The sequence below is a fragment of the Anopheles funestus genome, chromosome X (assembly GCF_943734845.2).
Source record: "Anopheles funestus chromosome X, idAnoFuneDA-416_04, whole genome shotgun sequence".
Taxonomy (NCBI): Eukaryota; Metazoa; Arthropoda; class Insecta; order Diptera; family Culicidae; genus Anopheles; species Anopheles funestus.
In genome coordinates this window covers 15,988,849-16,009,474 of record NC_064597.1, presented here as the reverse complement: position 1 = coordinate 16,009,474, position 20,626 = coordinate 15,988,849, and the positions used below count along the sequence as shown (strand labels likewise).

Below are 20,626 nucleotides of genomic sequence, written 5' to 3'. Positions count from 1 at the left end.
CCTCGCTTGGTGAAAGAGAAAACAACCGGACACGAGAGGCAACCACACGGACGATTAGGTTCTCAATTCAATCGTACAACTCATACAAGTCGTTTAACGAAAACATCTTTATTATCGAACAAAACAAAAAACGCCCTTCATCCCTAGCTGTGCTGGGATGTTGTTAGGCTTCTCTCGTAAATAACAAAAACAAAAAAAAAAAACAAAAAGATAACAAAATACGGCGAGCTCGTAATTCGAGCTAATACTGCTTATTTGAATATTTAGTGGAAGATTGTAAATACATCGTGGTATCAGCAGTGACAGTAACCACCTTGCTGCTCTGTACAATATGCCGGGAATATCTGCCCGAGCACCTGTTGGCCTGGGGGGAGAAACAAAATTGTGTCCCTTCTGTCACTGTGATCCTGTCGCGGAAGTACTTGGTTAACAACTAGCATTTAAGATACACTTGGCATATGTATCCTTCCTAGCATTGTTCGGATCGGATGATTGTTGTTCTGGATACTAGTTTCGTCTATAATATCTACACAAAAGCTGTACACTCTACCACAAGTGGTGAACAATCACTAGTGGTGATCGGTGATCTTCACCTTGTACGTCGATTTCCACACCTCAAACAGACAGATCGTTGAATGGAAGCGGTAGAAGATGGCAAGCGGCATCGAAACGTGCGTGATAACCGTCCAGGCCCAGGTACCGAAGAAATCGAGATGGGATGGCCGGAAGCTGGCCCGTCCCTTAATTAGCGTGTTGATGAACCACATCGCCATGTTGGCGACCAGCAGAAAGGTGACTATCTCCCTGCCCGGTTTTGTGCGATTCTGCTGTGCACCGCGACATTTGCGCCAGACCGCATTCAGTATGAAGAGCGTCTGGATCGAGGTCTGTATAAGGCTAAACAGTTCCGCTACCAGACCCTCCCGTGCACCCGGGACACCCTGTTTCATGGAGAAGTAGCTACCAACGATGCTGAACATACCGTACACGTACACGCCGGTTTGGGCCAACACCAGCAGCGTACAGTCGAGACTGATCGATCCACTGTGGTGATCGTTCTTCTTCCTCTGGTACTTTAGGTCACGCATCTTCAACATGGCCACCACCACCGCAACTGCGGTCAGTGCGTACATAAGTGTTTCCGCAATCGTCACCTCCTGGATCGCGAAGTACTCGTACCCGGGCTCATCATACAGCACGAAGTACATGATCAAACAGATGATCGTCAGCACCGTCAGCAGGATACCGCCAAACATGCCCCTGTGGGCCCTGGAACAGTCGACCGAGAAATGGTGTGCACTTTTCGAAAAGGCACCGGTCTGTACCTTGATCGAGCTGCGACGCGTCCGATCGATTTCCGCAATCGTCTTCACCTTCTTCCACATTTCGTACAGAATGACGGCACAGATGAGCGAGTACTCGATCGTGCAGGGAAAGAGAAAGGGCGACACGTTTTGTACGAGCGAACCCATTATGTTGGTGCGCTGGCATTCGACGTACTCGGCTACCGTTTCGGTACCGGTAGCTCGCCGAACCAGCGTATGATTGGCTGCGGCATCTAGCAGCTCTTCCGAAGATTCAATGCTCTCGGTAGTGGTGGAGGTGCTGGTACTGGTCGGTGTTGAAGCAGCCGTAACTATAGCGGTGTATGTAGCGAATGTATCTCCTGCGTCTACATAAGGTAAGTTGATTATTCTATTTGTTGGTTATTAAAACAAACCCCTTCAGAACCTACCTTTGTGATGTGCCGTATGGGCAAGATGGTGGATCTCGTGCTTTGTCTCCTCCACCAGCACGTACAACCACTCGCAAAGGTTGGTTGCGACCATGTGCATTAATCCGAATCTCGCAAACACCTTATGCCGGGCCATATCCAGATCGGATGTGTTGAGAAAGATAAACTGCATCTGCACCAGTGAGAGTATCATTCGGGCGGCCGGTGTCAGTGCGATAAAGATGCTGGAACAGCCCGGCGATGCGTTCAGCTCGAAGTATTGGCCAAACTCGAGACCGGAGTACACCATCGTACCGATACCGAACGCGATAGCACCGACCCGAAGATAGAAGCTGCCAAAGTGTGGTATACGCTTCTTCGACGAGCTGCTGCTGTTGGTTTTCTCATCTAGAAGTGGATGATAGGTAGTTCAGTGTGTGAGATGGATATTACCAGATATATAGTGGCTGTAGTGGCGTACTTACGATAGCTTTTGATTAGGGTTAGGACCGCACGTCGCCGCATGTTGGAGGCGTACACGAAGATCACGAACGCGATGCTGACGGTGTAGAGAAACAGGTAGAAGCCTTGGTAAACGTTTGCCGGTATCTGGGAGGATAGGATCTCCGTTACGGGTAGAGCGATACCTAGAATGACGACGATCTTCGCGTACAAAGCTGACAGCGCTGTACTGAGTGCGTCACTGTGGTGATAGGATAAACAATATGATTGATGTCTCTCTCTATTTCTCTGGAAGCTGGTGATCCTTAGCTATTGATACTTACTCTCCAAAGCGTCTGTTCTTCCGGCGTGATTCCAACGCCTGTTCGCTCAGTGGTCCGCTTGATGGTGGCAGCTGACTTAGAGACACCTTGCTGCCCATGTTCGACTCAAGATCGTTATTATGATGACGTCGGCCAGGCAACCATGCCAGCGATCCTCTCCGGATGGCGGCCATTAGTGATGGTTTCGTATGCCCATTACCGTGCCCGTCGTGCGCCACAGAGGACGAACGACGGCCGGATGTGTACGTTTCACCAACACCATTACGTCGGGATTCTAGATCCTCCGGTATTTGATCCAGCAGCGTACTGGAACCGTGGTGTTGGTGGTTGTGATGGTGGTTATACTTTGCCGGCATCACCTTAGCGTTGCTCAGTATCGAACCGGTCGTTTTGTTTAGCAGCTGTATCCCGCTGTCTGAATCGTGTTCACCCTTCGGCACTGACAGGTAATGGCTGTCTTTCGCAAAGCTTAATGCCGGCTGTACATCGTCCTCGTTGTGTGTGTCGTCAACCTCCTCGTCAACGGTGGCAGTAGTTCCACCGAGCGATGCTAGTTCACTTTCTAACTGCTCGCTGCGGAGGGTAGACAAGCAAGTAACAAGAACGACGGAAGAAAATAGAAGATAATCAGTTGATAACCCAAAATCGATTTAGAAAGCGATGATGCGAGGTAGTAGATTACGCCAAGGTTGATTAAGTCGGAACTGAATTTCGCAAAACGTGACCGGGCGTGGATCACCTGTAAGACCACGCACGTTCCGTGCATGATTGAGTCAGAAATCGATTACGAACCTTATCTGGTGGTCGCTTCTGTGTATCGCAACACTATATAGAGGTTATCGGACGTTTGCTACTGGTAATTGAACGCTAGAAGTTGCGCAATACAGTGGTTTGAATCTGTATAAACCGGTTATTGCGAATCGTTCATTGGAATGGTCCAGAACGATACCAATATCCAGGTAAACCGTCACGCGACAGGAGAAAGTTTTTTTTATCGAGTATTCGCACTCTTTCTTCTCTCTCTCTCTCTCTCTCTCTCTCTCTCTCTCTCGCTCTCTAACTTTTTCGTGACGGGATATTAGCACTCGTGTCTCTTCGTCTACACAACAAACGTACCTTTAGTATCTGCTTCCAAGCGTTTAAACTACTAGTTGTACTTTGTCCGTCACGCGTTTGATGGATTGGGTGGCCCAATTGGTATATCTCGCCTATATTATCGTATGTGGTGCGTTTGTGGCAGCACGAGACCTGACACACCGCTTTAAAATAACGTCCGCGTGTTGACCGTGTAGAACATTAACTGAACAACGATAGGTGCTTGACGAACAGCAAAACAATCGAATCGCATTCGAAATTGTACCTTATCAGCTGGTTGCAATAGCCAACAGGTTGTGCAGGGTGGACAAAAGCCGATTCAAGAATGAAAAAAAAAACTCCAATCGATACAACCCGACCGGGGCACAGATTGCAAACCTATTTCACCCCCGGGCAAAGATAACCGGGACGGATCGGGTAATAAGATGTGGCAAGTTAAGTGGTAGCAGCAATCAGTTTGGCAAACATTTGCAAAATGGCAGACGACTCGTTAGCACTGTAAAAGAGGAGAAGGAGGAGGTGGTGAAGGAGCCGGAGGAGGGGGAGGAGTAGGGTGGTGTGGTAGGCAGAGAAAGAAGATGCAAATTGCGCGTTGTACTAAGGTGTGATCCGTCAACCCATCACGCTGCTGGTGAGTGACACCCCGTTACTTGTTAGTAGGCGAATAGCTCAGTGTCATGGTGTTCCGTTTAATTTTGCTTTGACCAAACCGTTGTAACGGTTTTAATTGTTTCGTCGCGAGACGCCTAATGGCCAAAGGATAATGGTAATGGTTGTTTGCGCGTCGATCGACTAAGCATTCCTTATCGACGTTAATCGATCGGAAATTCTATAACGAGCAGTTACCTCTTTGCGATCGGTGCCCGTTCGGTGCGGTCGAGCTTAACACTCGGCCGTACCAGTGGTTTGACGAATGGGCCGTCCACCGGCAACTCACCAACGATCATGGTGATGATTCGACACTGCACCGGGAGTACCACTACACACTACCTGTCACCAACTAGTCACTCGTGACCATGATTCACTTCGCGTGCTTACTGTCGAAAACTGGCCCTAGCACGTGTGCCGAGCGATGGGCGTGCGTACACGCGTGAGTGCAATAATGTTTCTTGCACACCGTATCTTGCCGTCCTGCAAAAGCGTGCTTTGCTTTCTCTCTCTTTCTCTCTCTCACACATATACACACCCACTGCTAACTAGTCCGTTTGGGTGAGCGACCCAACACGAAAAAGGGATGAAAGGGTAAGGTTGATGATGTGCAAAATGCGCCCTGCGACGCGCAACTAAGTGCGCGTATCGCACTCACACGGTCTTTTATACAGAGGTGAACTACCCTTGTGCACCGTTTACCTCCACACGCCCTTCTCCGCACCGGTACACACCTTACCTTACTGCTCTATTCCGCCATCTTGCCATCTTGCGAATGGGTTAGACAATTAGCGACCCGCGACTGCGATTTATGCCCCATTCAGTTTTGTTCTAGTTATTATTATTATTTTATCGCTGCATACCCACAGCCACACACAACTATAGTATGCAGCGTGACAGTCCTGAAATGTCATCATAGACGTACAATTGGTGGTGCAGCGTTTCGTTCCAGAATAATTGGAGACTTCAATGCATGGGAAACGGTTCTGGATGGGGTAGACGAGAAATTAAAAGATTTGGAGCAATTCCCTTCAGAATACCTGGTTATTGCATGATGTTTCGTAATATTTGGGAATTTGGAGTGTTTTGTTGTTGTTGAGGTCTGGATCACCACTACGTAACCTCCTGACCTTGTCCTAAATTGGAATGCAATCACTTTGAACAGAGTTAACTTGTGATCTAGAACTTAAACGACAGAAGCACTTAAGGACTTGTTAGATATCCACCTTCTGTTGGAAGTCTCAGCTATTGTCAAGAATTTAAAGTACCTGATAAGCCACATTTGATGAGATATAGAACGCCTCTTTAAATGCCCATTTACTACATCTAAGTGCGCGAAAATCATTAATTGTTAAGTTTAAAGAAGAGGAGATAAAAGGAAAAAGTCGTAATTGATTAATCTTACCTTTTCTATGCCATTCAACCAACCAACTCACATGACACTTGTAGCGATCACTTTTAACACCCACAAATATGGCGCTTGGTGAGCTTAAAGATTACATAAAAAACTCAAACGACCGTGTTTGCAAAAAATCGTGCTCTGTTTACATCTTTCGCGTAAACTTTGGTGCAATTGACGAAACTTGGATGTGTTTTTTTTGGGTAAGTTAGGGAGTAATCGGCAATTGCAATTGCGACGTCCTGATAAGCAGATTACGTTTAAAAAGGGCTGCAATTGCACGTCCAGGGCATAATCGGATGTCTATCAGGACCCGACGCGCATTACCGACGCTATCGTCGAATGCGTACGATGAGCTCTTATCCCTTGCACAACCCTCTACCCCCCAACTTCCCTCCCGTTTTCACTCCCACCCTACCTGAAGGAGACGGAGTTCTTCTTGAGCAGTTTGCCCGTACTGCCGCCACTACCGGCGATGGGCGAAACGTTCGTAGACATTGGCCGAGTGTACGGGATGTGACGATGGTGCTTGGTTTTACCACTGGTAGAATATTGATTTGCCGCTTGGGTTGATTGGTTGGAGTGTGGTTTTATGCACCGGGATTTACAGCAAAACACGACGTTCTGGATAACAGCACAAAAACCGCCACCGCTGTGGTATATATGGGATGCGTGAACAGGAACACGTCCAGAACTTGTCACCGCTTTTATCTAGCAAGAACTGATGCGTAAGACACCGTGGTAATAGATAACAAGGGGACCACCCTCACTCATCACACACACACAAGCACAGAGTAACCGCAGCAGGTGGGTAACCGCTATCAGTGCGCCTAAAGGGTGCCCGGGATGTTCCAATCAGCGAGTCAACCCAATTAATTTCACTAATTGAAAGCCACACAAGCGTCGAGGGCTTTCTTATTAACGTTATCTAAGCAGGTTCACGCCACTGTATGTACCTGGTCGGGTTGTACCAGATCAGCTTTCCGCCTGTAAGACGAGTGGCACATGTAGAATACCACAGCCAGTGGGGGTTGTAATTTTTGGCTGCTGCTACTGTATATATGATGTACGGGACGAGCACATCCAGCGTAAGGCGTCATCAAGCGAGCGCGTGCGACATCGGACGTTCGTGTTTTATTATAGCGTTTCTTCTTTGTTGATTATCTTCCCGGGTGCCCGCGGGAGGATGGTCCTGCAGCGCGGTAGGTACACGTCCGGACGCAACACTCACGGAACAGGCAGAATGACACGCGTCTAGTGTGACGATCGGATCCGACTGACACTGGGGGGGCTACCGATCCTATCTCGTACGGTGGCTTTCGGTGCCCGTGAGCAATACGCGCGGATAGTGAGATAAAAATAAAAGAAGTCCACAGCGATATACGCAGATAGACAAAATGCGAGAAGTCTCCTCCCTCTCTTCCTCGTTGGTTCAAAATTGAAACAGAAAGAAAAAAAAATCCCAAGCGTACTTCTACACCTTTGTATGGCGTGGAGATCTCGCCTCTGTCTCAGCAGCTCCATTTGGAGGTGTACGCAAACCAGACCACTGGACTAGGTGGAGGTACCAGTAAGGAAAAAGGGGGAGGGGGTGCAGCAAATACCCCGATCACTGTCAAAGGTGCGAATAGGTACGGCAAATATAGGCTCCATGATCTTCAATCCCCACCCTTCCAGGGGCTGTTTCCTCCCCCCCCCCCCTCCCTCCATGCGTGACATTATGATCGTGCGTGCTCTTTTGTCTGTCACTGTCTTCGTGACATCTGTCTCTTTCTCTTTTTTGTTGTAAGCGAGAGGAAGTGAATGGTTCAGCGTTCTTAATGCGGGGCGGAAAATGGCTTTGGTAAGATGTATTAGGGCACCGCGTGAAGCGCATTGACAAGTCGTTCAAAGTTCAAGTTCATCCAGGTACAGATCGGTTCGGTTCACTTCATCACCACCACCGAACCGTTTACGTTCGTGTCGCGTGCCACAAATAAATATTGAAAGTATTCGGAAGAAGTAAGCGAACGGTGCAGAAAGGGGATGGACGGTGAAAGGGTGAAAGAGCAGCAGAACAAACTGGTTCTGGCTCTATAGTGCAGCGAGCACTCATTGTCATTCGCTTAGCCACGGTGTCTGTTGCACCGCAGGCTCACCGACGTCACGTGTTGCCTGCGATCGTTCAAGTCATTGTGAGTCAGCTGGGTGATTCTGGGTGAGAAGCGAGAGGGCATTGATTCCGTCGGTGGTGGTATTTCACCCCAGATGTTATGTTTGGATGACGTCTGGTGTTGTATTCCGTATGGTGGAACGGGCACCCGGCTCAATATCACTACGGTATGACGTCCAAGAGTAGTCGTCGTCGTCGTCGTCGCCATCATTTAAAGTGAACCATAAACCAATAATCCATTATCAATCAATGCTAACGCTAAGGGTGGGTTGTTCAACGACCATTCGGGTAACTCGCCCGTCCTGTCCGACAAAAACCCTTGCCTCCAGTGCAGTAGCAACCGTGGAAGGTCGGTGGGTTGTAGTTTTGAAGAATGGCGGGGTGTCTACACTTCAAGATTGCCCACCAATTCTCACCAATCACTCCGGTCGCTTATCAAAATCCCGTAAAGCAATCGCGGTAGGCAATCGCGGTAAGCAATCGCGAAATACTTTAAGCTTCTCTTAGTACGCCTGTTAAGCCTTTTCGTGATGTTTGTGCGTTTGTGTGTGTGTGTTTTTTTAATTTCTTCAATACAAAACTCAACCACCCGATATTAAACTGTCCGGGTAGGATTATACGAATGACGGGGTATGGTAAACCTTTCTCCTGCTACCTTTCGTTCCGCAGACAGTAGTCACCAAACTCGGATCGAATCCACTCAATCATCGACGGTGCAAAATCAGTGCTCGTAGTAGACGGTAAGTGCCCACAACTAATTAACGATTACCGACATTACGCCGCCAGCTCCCGATTGCCTAGCGATACCTTCTACTCCAACCTTCTCCAGCACACACAGTACCAGTTCGACCTGGTTTGTTATTATGTTTTGCTTGTTTGCAACCTACACTTAGTATTCGGAAGCAACAAAATAGACGCTTAACCTGGTCTGGAGCGGAGTGCTCGATGTATGCAGTTAAGCATTAACGCTTAAGAAAGGTGGTGCAATTACTTATCGACACCGGTTAAGCCGATGGTTGGCTGAGATTGACATTTATTTTCACGTCACTCGCCGTCTACGATTGCGCTCTATCGATACCGGCTTGATTGATGATGGGAAGGTGGAAAGCACTAAGCTTACCGGGAGTTTATTATTATGTTTTCTCCCTCACTCTCTCCCGGGTTCCGCCACTTTACTGAATGTGTGTGTTTTTTTTCGGAAGAAAAACGAAAAAGGAAGCGTAGAGGCAATGTTAAAAGTAAGCAGTATTGCTCAATTTATTGCCACTATTCGGAACCGATAGCATGGCTTTTATTTACGCTAGGGCTGATGAGTTTATTCACTGTGTAAAGCACTAATTGGTGCGTGCGTTGATGACTAATGGTTTTTGTTTTACAAAGGTGGGCCTTTGTTGACGTTGTTTGACGTTGTTTGACGTGATGCCTAAATAGCCGTTAGCTGACTAACACTGACAACATTTGACAGACGCATGACAGCAACCGGGTGATTGGGTATCTTCTTCTTCATTCACTTGTCTTTCAGCATGATAAGAGCATGACACTACCTCTACCAGGGTTCGTTGTAGCGTGCCTTGTAGCTATTCTTCCAGATCTCAAACAGACAGATCGTCGAATGGAAGCGATAAAAGATGGCGAGCGGCATCGAGATGTGCGCTATGATGGCCCACGCAGCCGCACCATAAAAGCCCATGACGAGCGGCCGGAAGCTTGCGTTACTTTTGACGAGCGAGTTTACCATCCAGGCGGCAAGATTTGCCACCAGCAGGAAGGTTACGATCTCCCGCCCCGGTTTGGTACGGTTTTGGCGGGCCCCTTTACATCTGCGCCACCACATACTCAGCACGAACAGTGTCTGCAGCGAGGTTTGGGCCAGTGCGAGCACCTCGGACAGGACGGCCCAGTGCAGCAGTTGACCGTGCGTATGGTACGTGCCAATGATCGAAAACACACCGTAGATGTAAATGCCTGTCTGTGTGACGAGCAGCAGATGGCAATCGATCGGTAGTGTGGCTGGGTTGCCGATCCGTGCCGAGCGCTGCGTAACGACGCGTAGATCACGCATCCGTGTCATCGCCACCAGCACAGCGACAAGCGTCACCGAGTACAGTGCGATCTCGTACACTACTATTTCGAGTGTGGCGGCACGCTGCAGGTGACGTTCCTTTCGCAGCACGAAGTACATGATGAGTACGATCAGTGTCAGCACGAGTGTAACGATGCCACCGAACAGACCGCGCTGAGCGCTGGAACAGTCGATCGAGAATCGGTTGGCAGCACGGCCAGTAACCGTGCGGTCGGTCTGTGTCGGTTTGCGTGTCGGATCGGTGCTGCGGTTCAAAGCGCTCCAAAGCTCGTACAGTGTGAGCGCACAGATCAGCGAGTACTCGATGGTGCAGGGAAAGAGAAACGGTGCGGCATTGTGGACGAGTGTGCTCATGATGTTGGAACTGCGGCACTGTACACCCGGGACCATCCGTTCGTCCGGCAACGGTTGCTTTGATCCTGTGCAGAAAACCAGGTCCAGCCCAAACCGTGTCCATTAATGTTTGTGCAGATTTTGTTGGGAAGAATAAAAAGGGAGAAAGTGGAGGTAAGTGTTATGAAGTAGTACATCGTTGTCATCAATCTCGGTACGCCATTTCGTCCCAATTTTCCACCCTATCGAATTGAGCCTGCTGGATGATGGGGTGAAGCCGTTGGCTTTCATACATGATGGGAAATTGAAGTTGTCACTGAACGGTGTTATGCTACGAGGTCCGCCCATTATCCTGCCAATATGTAGATGCGTGTGTGTGTGCGCGTGTACGTACCTGTAGCGTTTCCCGCCGTACTGGCGGTCACACGCCACGCATGGTCGGTCCGGTTGGTCTGCAGGCTGTGGTCGAGGTGCACGATTTCATGCTTCGCCTCCTCGACCAGCACGTACAGCCACTCGCACACGTTCGTCGCCAGCATGTGCATCAGACCGAAGCGGGAAACGAACGCGTGCCGATCCAGCCCGAAGTTCTTCCCGCTCACGAGTATAAACTGCATCTGGACCACGCACAGCAGCATCCGGGCGGCAGGCATTAGAGCGACCAGGAAATTGCGACACCCATCGTCATCCCCTATCGGAAAGGAAAGTAGCGAGAAATAAGGGTAGGGGATAGAACCAACCAGGCAGTAAGGAGGGGTTACGTGTTGTCAGAAAGACAAACGACCAGTAAGCCGATCGATAATGATATGCCGCAAAGCTTTCATCCGTGCGTTAAATCGGTTTTTAAAACCCCGGGATATGGGAAGTGTGCTTACCGTCCAGTTCGAAGTATTGGCCAAAATCTAGGGCAGAGTACACCAGGCTACCGATACCGAACGCAATGGCACCGATGCGCAGATAGAACGACCCACTATGGGTGGAGGCAGACACCGTACCAGCAGCTTTGCCTTCATCTTCTATGCCAGATATATAGCGAGGGGTAAAGGAGATCATAGAAAGGGATTTTATAACATTTATTGGAGCACAATCGTGTTCCCGTCTACTCACCGGGACACTGTGCAAGGAACTCGAGATGAGCCTGCCGTCTCCAGCGTACTACGTACTGATAGGTGCAGAACAGGATAGAGACACCGTACAGGTAGAGATAGAAAGGTTGATGGAAGTTGACCGGTGCAGCAGTGGCAACGAGCTCCGTCACCGGAAGCGTTACACCCATTATAATTAGAAGCTTTGCGTACAGTGCCGATAGGGCCGTTCCGAGATGATTCCTACCGAACATAGCACCCTGCCCGGTTAGCCTGCGCCCAGCTCTGGTTGATGATGACGCTTTATCGGTGTGTCTTACCTTGCTAGAATGCGATCTCGCTGCAGCTTCCGATTTTCCCGATTGAGCTCATCCGTCTTCGTCGACACCTCGGAAAACTTCCGGCTGAGTGATAGCTTGCTGCCATGTTTGCGAATCAGATCAAGAAAGACGCGCTTCTGTGCACCGAAGCTTGACAGGCGCCGCCGGGGCTCGTACAGGCTCGGAGAGCGTGAACCACTCCTGGTAGGGTTTTTCGCATAGTGGTAACGCTCCACCAGCTCCACACTGTCCAGTGTGCCCCGACGGCTCTGAAGCGGCGAGGCTCTTGCACTGGCAGCTACTGAGCTAGCTGCCGAAATGTCACGCTGCGGATTTCCTTTCGGACCCGGCACTCCACCATCGTCCGGTGGTGGATGTACTCTTATGTTTGGAAGTAGTAACAGAAATAAGAAAGTTAAAAAAATCGAAAAAGAGAGAGAGAGAGAGACAACATTTTTAAACGCAGTTTGAGGTTATGTATTCCTTGGAGGAAGCTCTCGTCGATAGCTTCAATTTCTCGATACACACCGAAGTTCCGGAACTCGCATATTCCGCGTACGGGACAGAGTTGAAGAGGGATATTGAGAGGTTACTGCGAAGACCTTGTGTCTAGACGTATACTAGACGTGTTCACTGAGCTCCGACGTTTAGCTCGGAACGCTAACGACTGGTTGGTCCGGAAGTTTGCCGTCGGCAACGATGCCATTTCGCCCAATTCAACACACACGAGCTATACAAAAAGAAAACAGAAACTACGACTTAAGGTAGTAAGGTTGCGGAAGGCAACCTATCTAATGAGCCTCGAATGGCCGATCACGCGAAGGTATGCTAATTGGCTGGACAAGCCAAAACATCGGAGTGCGATCTAGCTCCACACGCTGCGAGCGAATGGCTGCGCTGTACCTTTTACTACTACCCAGCATCACCACCAATACACATATCCTACCGTTGCTACTACGCATCCCGATGGGCTGCAAAACAGGGAGTGAAAAACTTTTGAAGCACGCCGCAAAAAACCGGATCGGCTTACCTTGAAGTTGCCGCAACCGGCATTGTCCGTGTGCAGCGTCAACCGGCTGCTTGAAGGTAAAATGGCGAAAAACAAAACCCAGTAAAACCGTTCGTGTAACTGGTGCACCGAAATATTTTGTTCCGGGACTACCAATCGGCATCAACCATAAACATTAACTGACACGACGTGCGTCCGGTTTTCCGCGTCCGCGTTTGGGGATTTCGGGTTTTTAGTTTAGTGTGTGTCATTTCCAACGCGCGGACGGTCCAATAAACCCAAACCTTCAAGAGGGTTGGATCGAGTATGATGGCGTATTGCTCACAATGTGTGCGATTGGGCGACCGAACGCTGGGAGTTTGATGAAGGAGTTATCAAGCACTGGCTTTGATAAAAAGAAAAAAAATCCGCCTTCCGCGTGTATCTCGGTGTGGGTACGGCGCATTTTGTCGTTAATTTCGTCAGCACTTCGTACCTGGTGGAAACCGGTACCAACTTCACTGTCCCCTCTATCTTTTTTTCCGCGCGTTCTCTCTCTCTCTCTCTCTCTCTCTCGCTCCCGTGCTATGCTAATTAAACTAGCCTGATAAAGAGTTTATAACATAGTTATTTGTTGCGCGCGAGGCCGTGTACATTTTCATTACCATGCGCGCCCCGGTTGCGCTATCTTCGAAGGCCAGCCCATCCTACTACTACTTCCCAAACTGCTACTACTCCACCAGTTGACAGCTCGCTGGAGTAGCGCAATGTCGACGACAGGTCTGGTACGGTGTGGCCGTGCGTACGATGGCGGTGTGTTCATCATCGGTTTTGCTAGGGTGAGTGCGATTTGATTACGATAGCAACGTGCAAGCGTCAACTTGAAGGATTGCAACTGAGGCAGGGCACGGGGAAACAAAAAAAGGGAGGGGGGGGGGGGGGAAGTAGTGGAAGAAAGAAGAAAAAAAAAACACACGCAGAACGAGACAGCAAACAGAGAAGGTGTAATTCACGATTTCATGAGCATTATGATTGAGTTACATTACAGGGCTACCAATGCACTTGGGTCCGCCATACGCAACCCTCGTTGTCCTCAAGTGCAACCAAAAAAAAGAAAGAAAACAGAACAGAATTTGCGATGCCTTTTCGCGTTCCATCCTCACTCACTCCGCCCCCCCACCCCACCAACTCTTTCCACCCTCACTGCACCGTCGTGTGAAGCACGTTGTTGAATTTCGCTTTATTGGCGACTCGTTTATCGCGATCGTGATAAACGCACCGCTTTTACCAGGGAGCTGACGACCCGTGACGTGTGTGACGGGTATATTGAGCGATGGCCTAATGCATCGTGTGTGTGGGCGGGTTGTGTTGTGGAGGACGCGTGTGTATGCACTGACTTAATAGCCTTAATTCGACTGTCGTAATTTTATTAGCATCGCCCGGTAGACGATTTTACGCCCAGAGCGCAGCCTCCCCGTGAGCTGTATTTACCGTGTGATGGCGCGTCCGGTGACCGGTAGCGACCAGCTAACAAGTGTTGAGTGCTGTTTTAAATAGCAACACCACTAGCTAACCAAACATAATCGCGTATTTATTTTCTGTTTAAAGATGGACGGCAAACATCCCTACCTGCAGCGATGACTTGCGGAAGCAGAACTAGTGATGCTTTACATCGTCGTGTAGCTTATCAGGCAGGTGCATTAGTTACTTCTGGCATTACAATGTTTCGGTCTATTGTTACAAAATCTGTACAAAAGTAACTGAAAAGTTTCAAACGTGTATTGCATTATTTTTGTACGGTACTTTCTATTTCTTTCATAAAGTTTTATTAATATGATATATACTGACCACATAGACATCACTTTCGTACCTTTGAGATTCTTAGAATGCAGTTTAATGAGGTACATCTACTAGTCTACCTTGTTGTTATATATATAACAAAGAATATTTTGTAAATCTGAGATAATTGGAAACTGAACCTGAGATGGAATGACACTAAATGTATCAATCTGTAAAATTTCATTAAGCCGTCTATTAGGATAGAGAACGTTTCCCTCATAGATAGCTTAAGTGCTGATAATGATTGTGAAATAGAGTTGTGCACACTGAGCAAGGGTGAGTTTAATCCTGCAGAGTGAATCTTTTCATAGCGTTTTTTTGTTTTAACTCACCTACACACTGTGCAGACTAGCGACTCACTCACTCCCTATGCTTACTAGTGACTCATTCCTTTGTGTTTTAAATCACTCAATAAACATTTCCATTCAATCTTATTGAGTGATTTAAAATACCAAGGAGTGAGTTACTAGTTGGTGTAGAGTGAGTTGAAATGTAAATGAGTGAGTTTCTAGTCGGCGTAGAGAAGCCTCCAGAGTGATTTAAACCGCAAAGGAGTAGTCGAAAAATCAGTGTAGAGATATTATTTTTTATGAATCTCAAAAGAGTAAGTAAAACATTCAAATTCTTATAACTAATGCATAACAACTTTCTGAAACGAGTGATTTTTTTCTTCGCCAATACGAAACAGACAGGGTAGCCCTCAGAAGGACGCCTCAGGATATATTATTTCTCACTCGAATGGCTTTTACAAGTGACCGTGAAGGATTAGAAACGGGATGATTATTTATTCCCTTTAATAGTCTTGGGGGGCAGCCTGGTGGTGTATGCGATAAACGGCGCCGGTTCACACGGCAGGACTGGGGTTCAAATCCCATCCGGACCGTCTCCCCGTAGCATGGATTGACTATGCTCCTACCCGGTAAAAATAAGTCTCGTAAGTCAGAAATGGCCGAAATAACCTCAGAGGTCGTTACGCCAAGAAGAAGAAGAGTCTTTGGGATGTCTTTGGCTATTGGTGTGCGCAATAGTCAATCACTAAATGCAAGGATTTCTAGTGAAAACTGTCACATCAGTCTCTTTATATTCTGTAGACTGTAAACATTACTTTAGAATATAACAAGTTCATGCTTTCAAATGTTGTGAACTTAAGAAATAATGTTTGTTATGATATAAAAGTGAGTCCCAGCTAAACAATAGAGTAAGATAGAGTCGTTGACTCTGACTCTGAGGGAAAAGAGATCAATGACTGACTTAGTGGTGAAACACCTGTGAGACATTCGACTGACATTCTATCCAACTTCCGCCCACCGGAACAAATGTCTCCTAGGCTAATGTACACACAAAAGTGAAGCTACCAGCACAAAATCCTACACCAGCGTCCGAAACTCTTATGCCTGTCAATTGGATGTCAGTTCAATCGGTGTGTGTGTGCGGGGTTGGGGAAGAAAACTTTTTTGTTGTTGCAAAGCCATCTCATATCTGTTATATTTGCTTGACTAGGAACGGGACATATTTAGAGAGGGAGAGCAAACGAAGAAAGTTTAAAAATAAAAGGATTAGAAGCCTTTGTCGAACGACAAAAGTTTTGATTTGACAGTTGGTTTAATGTCACCGGTAGAGAGCATTGTGATGGCGAATTCTGCGTCCAATCATACTTTCGTAGTTTATTTAGAGATTAATGTTAGAAATGTATGACACTCGATAAATTCGTACCAGAATCGCAAATGATAGACACCATTACTTCCTATTTGAAATTGTTGCTATTTGATAGGGAAAGGAAAAACATTCCACCAAAACTTTAAATCACTCTGAAAAATCTGCTTGCGCTTGCTTCCTCAGAAACTTCCGGCAAAAATGGAACGTTCACCCGTAACTCGCAAAACCATTCTTGATGATGGTTCGTGTACTTTCTTGCCATTTTCATTGCGAAACAACGTAAATAGCATGGCCGAAGCAATTCCACCATAGCGTTATTCTACCTAAACTAATTTCGTCCGCGTACAAGTACCTCCACCGGTACATCCCGGGTATTCCGAAGTCATCGACGAGGACGTCCTCGTCCCGGAAGCGTGCGTGTTCGGGCGCGGGTTCGCGAGTCGCAAATTTAATCAAACTCCTGCGGCGGTGACGACAAATCTCCTGGCAACGTTTGCCGACGTACGCCATATACCTTAGGATGGCGGAAGATACCGGGGAACAAAAAAAACCCAAATGAAACCTGTTGCGTGTGTGTATGTGTCGGTTGCGTTTCGTCGAAAGTTTCCACCAAACGTGTTCCTTACAATAATGGGATGCCGCGTGGTACAAATGGAACATGGTGGTTCGACTTTCTATGGCGTATTTCGTCTCATTCGCTGTCTTTCAATATATTTGAGGTTATTCCTTTGGCTTTTTTTCGGGGGAGTGGGAGCCGAACAAGCAAACGATGCTCCTTCTTATCAGCCTTAATTTCTACACTTCATCACTTTATTAGTAGCGTTCCCTCTACGCGTCTTCGCCACTACCAGTGGCAAAACATTACCGTCGTACCCGTGCTGCCGTGCCTTATTCCGTGCAGGTTTCGTCGACAACGAATTGAAGATTTACTCGCTTGTTCGCTTTTACAACACGTTAGCCAGCGAAACCCGATCCAGATAAGGCTTGCGCGAACCAAACCATACGTTCGCAACCGCATCCCGCTATCTCTTTCACTGCCCTAGTTCCTGGTTTTTTGGAAATTCTGAAACACGCTCTTTTCTTTCTGTGTTGTATATTCTAATTTTTTTATATTCGAAAATTGCCAACCTTCTAGAGCTTAAACTTAATAATTCTAACGCAATGAACACACACACACAGACACATAAAATCATATTATTTTATATATGTATATAAAAAAAGGATAAATGAACCAAAAAGGCCTTAATCTTTCATAGCAGACGTTAAAAGTGGGTAAAGAGGTGCCATAAAAAAATGGCAGCATCCAAGCAGCAGCTTTCGAATTTGATTTGAATTACGTTAAATTGAATTATATTGTAGATATCGTGTGTGTGTGCGCTTTTTTTCACTACATCATTTTCCGTACCCTTCTCTTACTCTCTGTTTCTCGTACGGTCTATGTACGGTACCGTCACCCTGTTCGTGTAATCAGGCAAAAATCCAATCAGTGTTCCCATTTCCGGGCTCCTCCTGGCAGCACTGCCAGCATCCGTGCCAGCCGTGTCATAATTATTTTCCTCACACTTTGCTCATTCTAAAGTGTACGTTTACATCTGCTTTTTTTCTTCTTCAATGTCTTACTGCTACTGTTGTTACTTCCCCATTGCCTTCTAGGTGTGTGTATCTGTTTGTTGCTTTTTTCTTTACAATGATGTTTTTTTTCCTGCTTTCCTGCCCATGTTTTGTCCATTTGCTTTTCACCAATCGATCCAATCATAAACGATCTTATCCGCCCGGCGGCTAGTCGAAACGTTGCCCAGCGGGTGATGCCCTGTCACCGTTGCACACGAAATAGGGGCTCGATTTCGAAACGTTACCAACCCGGCGGGAGGTTGTTCTAGATTTTCCAGTATGTCCTTGTATTTCCCTTTCCGTTTGTGTGTGGGTGTGTGGGTGTGTGTGCATAGTAGTAACGATCCTCTTCCCTAACGAAACGGTGAGGTGTAGTAGTTTTGCAAAAAAGGCAACTAATCACCAACCCATCCCAGCAGCAGTCGGAGCCGGGAGTGAGATACACTTTAATCCCAATTTACGATGGTGCAAATAAACGGGCAAATCGAACTGGTTAATGGTTTCGCATCCGGTCCATTTGCGATCCCGATGCGACACCCGACACCTGCGCGTCAGCGCATTCCGGGGGATTTCCAACAGAACGCGCCTTTCTTTCTTTTTTCTCCCGTTCTTTTCACCCTCACACATGGTGAGTGTGTGTTTTGTTAGTTTGAAATTTCAAATCCACTAACGTTTCAAACAACGGGATATAAACGAAAGACTGCAAATGTCCGGTAAAAGATGTCCCGGGGGACTATTAATGGGGATAGTATGCGCAACCGATGATCATCATTATGGGAAAATGGGCCACCTTACCCGAGGTTGATTCCCGGAATGGTGCAGGACGACCGTAGAGCAAACAATGCAACCAAGCAACAGAGTAGACTTTAAAAAAATGCAAACAAGAGCTACTGTTGTAAGCCACTGGAAACTTAGGTTCCCCATCATTAGTTGATGAAACTAACAAAAACACATGAAAAACTTCAACCTCATATGAGCTGAACGCATAGAGCAAGCAGTCGTATAAATGTTAGTATCTATTTTACTACCGCAACGCTTAAACAGCGCTTAACGAGCGGTAACGCTGCATTGCAGCTGCACTGACCGCGCACTGATGCGGGATACTTCTTCCGCAAGCAACAAGTGTGACGCAAGGCAAGCAGATTGTGCAAATTTTTTGCATCATTTTACTACTATTAACCCCATTCCGTTCTTTTCAATTGTATTGCAGCCGAAGGACGTAATAACGTTTTAATTACGCAGAGGGGTTTTTAAAAACCAGCAAAATAAAAACAACGGAAAAAACCTTGATAATTTGTAAAAGAAAAAGACAAAAAGTTCAAATGTGTTACTTACTTACCGGAAAAAGATGTTTCTCGTTTTGGTTTGTTTGCGTTTAGTTTAAAATTTGCTACACACATCACCGATACTAGCACGATGCACATCCGATTACACTAGCAAACATTAATTTTCACACCAGTTCGTTTGTTACAGCACCAGTTCAGTTATATACCAAAACGCACGAAACACATGCAGCCAAATAGAGAAGGTAGGGTGCCTTTATTTCAGTGTGTATCTTTAAAAGCTCGCACACAAACGTCTGAAGTCTGATTGTTAAAAATCACCCGGAAGAGGAATAGCGCTGCCAATCCTTGCCAATCAGCTGGTTTGCTGGTCGTGAGCCTTCCTTGCATGGTTGTGCAAACGCCATTGCCGACTTGGATTTTTTTCTTTTTAATTGGTTGATTGCAGAAAGCGTGAGATTGTTGCGGTCTGCGATGTGTGTCTGAGTTTTGTGGCGACTTGGATCCTGGTGACTTTAACAACCAAACCGATCAGCAGTGATTGCTTGTTGGGGAAAATGCCAAACCACACCAGTAGCGCAAGCAGTTGTAAGCCGTACACTATAAACCGCGCCATCAGCCATCAGTAGTAGCAGAAGCTGTGTAGCAGCAGCAACAGGCAGTTAGCAAAAACAAAGAAAAAAAAAGGCCGGTGTTCCTGGTGTTTTCGGGAGGGAAGATTTTTGGGAACCGTTCGCTGGCGCGTCAACTATCGAACTGATGCTGCCTGGTTCGCATCCGTTTCCTTTACGATACCTTTAGGGTGCCGTGTGCCAGGCGAATCTAGCCGATGGTGGGTGTGCGGTACGGTACCGAAGCGTTGGATAAACGGAAGGTGGTAGAGGATATTGCCAGGTTGGTACAAAACCAGGAACTCTGGTCCTTTTTTGCAGAGTCCCGACCGTGATAGATAGATATTAAGCTGGAAAGAGATAATACAATAGAGGTACAAAGAGAGAGGGAGAGAGATAGAGATAAAGAGAGAAAGAGAGAGAGGGAGAGGGAGAAAGAGAGTTAGAAAGAGTACGGTTAACCGAGTACATGTGAGTCAAATGTGGAAAAGAGAGAGAGATAACTAGATAGAAAAGGATAGAGTAAGTGTGAAATAGAGGAAGAAAAAGAGATGGAAAGCGTGAGTGTGAGGGAGAAGGTGAACATTGTTACGTAGAAATTGCTAAAAAAACGGATGTTCCTATCCTGCTCGCATTCCCAATTTAACCACCCAGCTCTCCCCTTCCCACCACCATCCAACCCCACTTTCGCCCACAGACGGCCACTGTTCCCTTTTCCCACATCAGTCTGTGATGTGATGTGTCCTGGCGCGCCATTATCTGCATGCTCCCGGCCTTTTCATGTACTATATAATGTGTCCAACATACCCACCCACCCACAGCGACATCTTCTCCATACATTTGCGAGGTGAAGGGGATGAGGGCTGGGAGCGGGGAGGGAGGTGTTATGGGTCGCTTCCCTGTTCTAGTGGCTTCCTGCCCAAAAGTCCCTCGCCCCCTTCACTTCTTCATCTTCCACACTCCTTCCCCGCTTCTCCCCCCACCCCTCTTCCCAACCTATCCTTTCCGTTTTCACACCTCCTTC

The 20,626-nt window shown here is 47.3% G+C and overlaps 1 protein-coding gene and 1 pseudogene across 2 annotated transcripts; both read right to left on the bottom strand.

Annotated features, from left to right (window-relative positions):
* Positions 1-89: 89 nt before the first annotated feature.
* LOC125764765 (proton channel OtopLc-like) lies at positions 90-7,137 on the bottom strand (annotated as a pseudogene).
* Positions 7,138-9,025: 1,888 nt separating this feature from the next.
* On the bottom strand, positions 9,026-12,806 carry LOC125764847 (proton channel OtopLc-like). Of its 2 annotated transcripts, none has more exons than XM_049429474.1 (6): positions 12,143-12,806; positions 11,615-11,995; positions 11,317-11,537; positions 11,085-11,225; positions 10,604-10,900; positions 9,026-10,295 (listed from the first exon to the last, which is right to left on the bottom strand). In XM_049429474.1, exons 1-6 carry the CDS (start codon positions 12,160-12,162, stop codon positions 9,340-9,342), a joined length of 2,016 nt encoding a protein of 671 aa, XP_049285431.1. In that variant the 5' UTR covers positions 12,163-12,806; the 3' UTR covers positions 9,026-9,339. The 2 variants fall into 2 exon arrangements, with proteins under 2 accessions (XP_049285431.1, XP_049285440.1); XM_049429483.1 differs by having other exon boundaries at positions 11,085-11,222.
* Positions 12,807-20,626: the final 7,820 nt, after the last annotated feature.